Genomic DNA, 7,955 nt, shown 5'->3' on the forward strand with positions numbered 1-7,955 from the left:
TGCCAACTACTTTTACTTTTTCGTTATTTTAGAATAAGTACATGGTTTTTTATTTTCATTTAAGTTTAAAACTAAACTCAACCTATATGGGTAAAAAAAATAATCCACAATTAACAATGCTCCATCAAATAATATGATTGTACTATTATTCACCATAATTGTGAATTCAATACTGCACGATCTAAGAATTAGACATTAAAATCTCCAATAATAATTGATTTCCTCAGAATAATTCACTCTCTATCGTTATCAAAATATATTAATTAAAAATGCATGTCGGTAATTAATGCACATTAATTTAAAGACCCGTAAAATTTACTAACGAATAAATTGTCTAGATTCATTTAATATGAGAATTATAAGGCGATTGTTCCTCCGAACTCCAATAATCTATATAAACCACCACACACTATTCAAATGATTTTTTTTTAAAAAAATTAATTTTATATCATAAAATAGAAAAGAAAATCTTCACCTATAAAAAAAATATCAGATTATATCAGTTTCTATCGCTAATAAATTTGGATAGATTTTTATAAACCTCTATCATAATTTTGTTATTTTGTATAAATAGAAATGGATAATTAATAAAACAAATTAAAATTATTATTCTTGAGAAGGTGGTAGTACAAGAAGTGAGTGAAAACGAGGCAAGGGAGGGGGTGGGAGTACTACAATCTACAAAGAGTACAATTAGTAATATTTAAATTTGTTGGGAGGGGCAAAATGGGAAACGTAAAAAAAGTTTCCTCCCCCACCACCACCCTCTCGCGGCTGTCCCACCACCTTCACCTGCTTTAGTTAGAAAATTGCTGTCTCAACCTCTCTTCTTCTTCGGATAAAAGTCTCCCATGTCTTCCCCTTTCAACAAATCCTCTTAAATATCTCTCCCGATTTCTCTGTTTCAATCCTCCTTGGCTCCTTCATCTCTTTTTTCTTCTGGTTCTGATTCATTACTTTTTCATTTTTGCTCGGGGGACCTTCGATGGCGCCGGGCCTCAGAGACCTCCAGCTCGCCCAGGTCGCTGCCGCCGCAGACCGTCGCCTGCCGGCTATTTCTGCCGCTGATGAAATTCCCGACGATCTTGAGGATGTGCGTTTGCTTGATTCCTATGAGAGGCAGGAGGAGAATTTGGGCAAAATTGGGGATGGTATGAGGAGGGTTCAGGTTTCAGTTTCTGGGATGACCTGCGCTGCTTGTTCTAATTCCGTAGAGGCTGCTCTTAGGGGCGTTAATGGCGTTTTGATGGCTTCCGTTGCATTGCTTCAGAACAGAGCTGACGTGGTTTTTGACCCCAGCTTGGTTAAGGTTTTTCTATTTCCTTTATTTTGGTCTCTTCTTTCAGCCATAGCGTGTGATGTTAGATTGATGATGTAGAGAAGAAGGTTAGTTAACTGGATAAGTTTGTCGTATTGCAGTGCGTTTTATGGGGTTCTGTTACGTAGGAAATGAGAAGAATTTTAGGAAGATAGAGGACAAATGGAATTTAACAAAGAGAAAATCAGGAAGAAGAGAAAACCAATTGTTCTCACATCATCAAATCAATGGGAATCACTCGATTAGGTTCTAGGTTTAGATCATTCATCAGTAACCTTTTTTTTTTTTTTCTTTTCTTTTTGGTGATTAGCTATCCATTTGGAGTTTATCGGCCTCGTATGGACCATCAAAGTGATTTTGGTTTCCAAAAGAACTTCTAGAAAGAATATATGTATATGTAGATACCGAATTGCCATTTTTTTCCCTAATCGTTAAAAAATTCAGGAGGAAGACATCAAGGAAGCAATAGAAGATGCTGGATTTGAGGCTGAGATTATACCTGAAACCACTTCAGTTGGAAAGAAGTCGCATGGAACACTGGTGGGCCAATTTACCATAGGTGGTATGACATGTGCAGCATGTGTGAATTCGGTAGAAGGCATTTTAAAAGATCTTCCTGGTGTTAGAAGAGCAGTAGTTGCTTTGGCCACATCATTGGGAGAAGTTGAATATGATCCAACGATAACCTGTAAAGACGATATAGTTAACGCAATTGAGGATGCTGGATTTGAAGCTTCATTTGTACAGAGCAGTGAGCAAGATAAAATTTTACTGGGGGTTGCAGGCATTGCCGGCGAGGTTGATGTACAGTTCTTGGAAGTCATACTTAGCAACTTGAAAGGGGTGAAACGGTTTCTCTTTGACAGTACATCAGGAAAACTTGAAATTATTTTTGACCCAGAAGTTGTTGGTCCCAGATCCTTAGTGGATGAGATTGAGGGAAGAAGCAACAGAAAATTTAAACTGCATGTTACAAGCCCTTACACAAGGTTAACATCTAAAGATGTTGAAGAGGCTAATAACATGTTTCGGCTTTTTATCTCCAGTCTGTTTCTCAGTGTACGTGATTTTTCTTTCCTCTCAGCTACATGCCATTCTTAAGTTGAATATGAAAATTTTAATGCTTGTTACCATAGTTCTTAATGTTAGCATTACTTCAGAGAATTAATTTTTTCACCATGTGATAACAAAATTTCATAGTTTGAGATCATGTTGTGTTTGAATTTTCTTGTTTGTATATCTGACCCCATTGTTACATAAAGAGAAGAGTTTAGTTCATTATGAGATTTAAGAAACAAGGCACTCTTTACATGTGTATCTTACAGAAATTTTAATTTGATTCCACTGAAGACTTTTTCTCCTAACGATTGTGATGAACCCTTGTAACTTGAATTTCAAGAAAAATCCTCTCCTCTGATATATTTGAATTGTTTCATGGTTATGTTTCTTCCAGGTACTCATCTTTCTCCAACGAGTAATATGTCCTCATATTCCTTTAATCTACTCATTGTTACTCTGGCGCTGTGGACCCTTCCTCATGGATGATTGGTTAAAGTGGGCATTGGTGACTGTTGTGCAATTTGTCATTGGAAAGCGATTTTATGTTGCAGCTGCTAGAGCTCTTCGAAATGGTTCAACTAACATGGATGTCTTGGTTGCTTTGGGTACCACGGCCTCTTATGTCTATTCTGTTTGTGCACTTCTTTATGGTGCAGTCACCGGATTCTGGTCTCCTACTTATTTTGAAACAAGTGCTATGTTGATAACCTTTGTATTATTGGGAAAGTATTTGGAGTGTCTTGCCAAGGGGAAAACATCAGATGCCATCAAGAAGTTGATAGAACTTGCTCCTGCAACTGCTTTATTGCTTATCCGAGATAAAGGTACTTGGATTTCAGGGAATTAATAGTTTTCTAGTACTCTTTATTAGGGACATTTTAATGAATGACATTCCAGATATTTTAACGTTCACTAATAATTTTTTGAAAAGGAAACAAATCTCTTCATTGAAGAAATGAAAAGAGATTAATGCTCAAAGTACATGGAAACAATAACAAGTACATATGCAAATACAAAAGAAATACTAAGACATCATTCTTCTAAATAAAAATAGACTAAGCTGGAAAGACAAAAGCATTCTAATTTAAGCATAAATCTTGAATAATGCTGATATATGATCCCTGAACCAAAATCTTGAATAATGCTGATATATGACTCCTGAACCATCTACAAGTCATATGAATCCATATAGTTGAGATATTAAGTACCTCATGTGCTTCCTAACAAAATATTTGAGGATCAATTTACTTAAGAGGTATGAATATTGGGAATGAAGAAGTTAAAGAGATTTTTTAGCATAAAGAAAAAGTTGTTAGCTGTCTTTTACATGGTTGACCGGTCCTTATTTTGTGTTTCTAGGTGGGAATTTGATAGAAGAAAGGGAAATCGATGCTCTGTTAATTCAACCTGGCGATGTGTTGAAGGTTCTTCCTGGTACAAAGATTCCAGCAGACGGTGTTGTTGTTTGGGGTTCAAGTTATGTTAATGAGAGTATGGTTACTGGAGAATCTAGAGATGTTTTGAAGGAGGTTAACTCACACGTTATTGGGGGTACAATTACTGTTCATGGAGCCCTTCACATTCAAGCAACAAAAGTAGGATCTGATGCAGTTCTGAACCAGATTATTAGTTTGGTTGAGACAGCTCAGATGTCTAAAGCCCCCATTCAGAAATTTGCTGACTTTGTAAGTATCATGATGACTACTTTACTTTTATTAGACAAATGTCTAAATCTAATCTGAGGCCTTCAGTTATGGAACAAATAATAGTTTTTTTTAGTAGCGTGCTCATTTATGATTGGATATGGAAGCTTGGGTTCCTAGATTTTACCAGCTTTGTGCTGGAGTTAAGGATTTACTAGAAAATCGAAATACAATGACAAATGAATGAGCTGCTCAAGTTGTCACCTCCTAGCATGGAACTTCATTAAGTGTGAATGAGTGATATTCATATCCTTTTGATGAAGCGACCTATGGTTTGTTGAGCATGCCTTTTGGTTTATATACTAGTGCAATCTGCATATATGGTGATTTATTAGATTGATCGTATAGGCCGTATTGTTGAATGGGACATTGTATTTGGACTTTTCCCTTCTGTTAATCTCTTCAATTGTCTTAACTTCTATTTTCCTACCAGTTCTGTTCTGCTTCTTCCTTTCCATGGACCAAATATTTTCTCCATGTACCCAAGGTCCTGACCTGTTGATCCATTGATATGTTTTCTTTAAAATTTCTCTTGTTACAGAAAAAAAAAAGAAAGAAAAATAAATAAATAAATAAGCACATGTGAAACATTAAACATATATGGGTTTGCCAATTTTTTTGGGGATGAATACAGCTGCACATTAAACAAAGATGTTAAAAAGAAATTGTCAAACTGATTTGTTGGGCATGGATACATATGTAAGATGTGATGGGATGGCATGTTGAAGTCTGAAAATCATCTAGATTTTGTCTTCCATGCCCACTTTATTTGGACGTGTGTTCTTATACATGTGGGCTGTCAGAAAATTTGCAAATTTATTAATTCTGGTGTTAATACGCTTCTATTTGGCCTGAAGGTAGCAAGCATATTCGTTCCAACCGTTGTTGCTATGGCATTGTGTACGTTATTTGGTTGGTAAGTATGATATCGATGCATTTTAAATGTTAGCTGAGTTGACGAATTTGCTGTGTGATTAAGAGTTGGGCAAAATATTATCTGTGATCTGAAGCTCTTGTTGGCATCTGTAGGTACGTTGGAGGAATTCTTGGGGCTTATCCAGCTGAATGGCTTCCAGAAAATGGAAATTACTTTGTATTTTCCCTCATGTTTGCAATAGCAGTGGTAGTTATTGCATGTCCTTGTGCACTAGGCTTGGCCACACCAACTGCTGTCATGGTTGCTACAGGGGTTGGTGCCAGCAATGGTGTCTTGATCAAAGGAGGAGATGCTTTGGAGAGGGCCCAAAAGGTTAAGTACGTTATTTTTGATAAAACAGGCACATTAACCCAAGGGAAAGCGACGGTTACTACAGCCAAAGTGTTCACTGAAATTTCTCGAGGAGATTTTCTTAAGTTGGTTGCTTCAGCAGAGGTGATTTGCAATTTTTTATAACTTTAAATTATCTTTGAGTAAGAGACTTTTGGTCACCTTCTATACCTAATGACAGAATGGTTTATTAAACTCTATGACGTATACTTAAAGGACACAAATTGAATCCTTTAGTATCTGTTGAGAATTGAGTGACGTGATGAATAATTCTGGTATTTTTCCATGAACCAACTCAATCATTAACTACTATTGCTCTTTCTTCTGGCTAGGCTAGCAGTGAGCACCCACTGGGAAAAGCTATAGTTGAGTATGCACGCCATTTCCATTTCTTCGATGAGCCTTCTGTGACCAAAAATGTGGAAAATCAAAGTAAAGAGGCTTCTGGATGGCTTTTCAATGTCACAGATTTCACTGCATTGCCAGGCCAAGGCATCCGGTGTATTATTGAGGGAAAATGGATTCTGGTAACAGTTCATTTTATTAGTTTAAGGAAATATGAGCTTTGATTTTCTTCCATCCTGGAATATATATAGTTCTCTGGCATATATGGTTCTATTTTGTGGTTCTGCTTCTCAAAGCCCTGTTGTCCTGAACAGGTTGGCAATAGGAAGTTGATGAATGAAGGTGGAATCTCCATAGCACCTCATGTAGATAATTTCGTTATAGAGCTTGAAGAAAGTGCAAAGACAGGCATTCTTGTTGCATGTGATGACAACTTAATTGGAGTTGTGGGAATAGCAGATCCACTGAAGCGAGAAGCTGCAGTTGTTATTGAGGGTCTTGTAAAAATGGGAGTTTCTCCAGTCATGGTTACAGGGGATAATTGGAGAACAGCTCGAGCTGTCGCCAAAGAGGTTGGCATATAATTCTCTCTTCCATTTCTCGGCTGTTATATTCTAATTTAGGAAATTAAGCGATTGCATAAGCCTCCTTTCAGGACCTTGTCATTTAAATACAAGCTCTAAAAAAATTTTGGACACTGAATTTCATGATGGTCGCTCATAGATCAAAATCGGGTCCATTCATGTTTTCTATGAGACAAACGTTCTCGGGGTAAAAGTTAATGTTTTACTGTCAATTTGTTGTGCAGCTTGGTATACAAGATGTGAGGGCCGAAGTAATGCCAGCAGGAAAAGCTGAAGTCATTCAAAACTTTCAAAAGGATGGAAGCACAGTTGCAATGGTAGGTGACGGTATCAATGACTCGCCTGCTCTAGCTGCTTCTGATATTGGAATCGCAATTGGTGCGGGAACTGATATTGCCATTGAGGCAGCTGACTTCGTTCTAATGAGAAATAATTTAGAAGATGTAATTACAGCTATTGATCTCTCAAGGAAGACTTTCAATCGGATTCGATTGAATTACGTGTTTGCTATGGCCTACAATGTAATAGCAATTCCTATCGCAGCCGGAGTCTTCTTTCCTTCTTTGGGGGTTAAATTGCCTCCATGGGCGGCCGGTGCATGCATGGCTTTGTCATCGGTAAGTGTCGTTTGCTCTTCTTTACTTCTTAGGAGATACAAAAGACCAAGACTTACAACAATACTCCAAATAACTGTAGAATAGGAAATCTCTTGAGTTTTATAATGTAAAAGCAAAATTGGAAAAAAGTTCTCAAGCTCTAGCTCTGTAGGGGAAGGAGTGTGAAAAAAAAGAAAGGAAGCCAGTATGTCACAATTTTTGTGTTGAGATTAGCATACCAATCCCCTTGTAAATGACACTTGTATGATAATTTGTTTATGCCCTTTTCATTGTCTTCTTTCCAAGTAAAGTGGTCTAAAGTTGTTAGGGTTCAGCCTACTCACACACAGCTCAGTTGTAAGATCTTTCTCTGAATTTATTGTTTTTTCTTTTGACTTTTGTGTTGTTTGGACACTGAGAACATTCAATCTTACGAAAATTACAAGAGGGGGGATTTGACCATTTGTCTCCAATTGATGAACTAACCGTGTGAGTTCATGACCTTTTAGCTAAAACAATCTGTAGATTTGTGAGAAAAAAGTTAAAAGAAACCAGCTTTTAAAAGCTGAGTTTTGCTAAATGGAAAGTACAATTTAAATTCAAATCTTCATTTTCACTTCCATTATTTAAAACCCAAATATATATATATATATATATATATATATATATATATATATATATATATTATTTTTATTACGTTATGAATGAGGACCAGGTCAAAAACTTGGAAAATAATAATTCAAAATGAGTTGGATTGAATGGGATAGAGAGAGAATGGGAAGGGATACTTGTTGAAGTTCAATATCCAATGTTTTGAAAATTATTTAAATGTTTTTTTAATGCTATATGTTTTCAAATTTTAATACATGTTTTGAAGCTTACAAAGTTGCAAACATAAGCAATGTCCCAAGTCATTCATTGACTTTGAATTTTCTCACATTTTGATCCACATCAGCTCAGGTCTCCAAGAGGAGAAAAACTTTAAACATAAATTGTAACACCAATATTTCAGGTCTTGACTATTCTTATTTAACTTAATATGAAAATTCAATCAAAGTATTTTCTTTAAAATAAAAATTGACC

At 36.2% G+C, this 7,955-nt stretch overlaps 1 protein-coding gene across 1 annotated transcript; it reads left to right on the forward strand.

The window, feature by feature from the left end:
• The first annotated feature begins 647 nt into the window (after window positions 1-647).
• On the forward strand, window positions 648-7,267 carry RAN1 (copper-exporting ATPase / responsive-to-antagonist 1 / copper-transporting ATPase (RAN1)). Its single transcript, XM_039025824.2, has 9 exons — window positions 648-1,309; window positions 1,763-2,377; window positions 2,772-3,201; window positions 3,737-4,062; window positions 4,938-4,996; window positions 5,110-5,452; window positions 5,680-5,874; window positions 6,007-6,264; window positions 6,501-7,267. The coding sequence occupies exons 1-9, from the start codon at window positions 986-988 to the stop codon at window positions 6,975-6,977; spliced, it is 3,027 nt and encodes a 1,008-aa protein (XP_038881752.1). The 5' UTR covers window positions 648-985; the 3' UTR covers window positions 6,978-7,267.
• The last annotated feature ends 688 nt before the right edge of the window (window positions 7,268-7,955 follow it).

This window comes from Benincasa hispida, chromosome 3, assembly GCF_027475165.1.
Source record: "Benincasa hispida cultivar pf3 chromosome 3, pf3_genome.v1.1, whole genome shotgun sequence".
Classification (NCBI taxonomy): domain Eukaryota; kingdom Viridiplantae; phylum Streptophyta; class Magnoliopsida; order Cucurbitales; family Cucurbitaceae; genus Benincasa; species Benincasa hispida.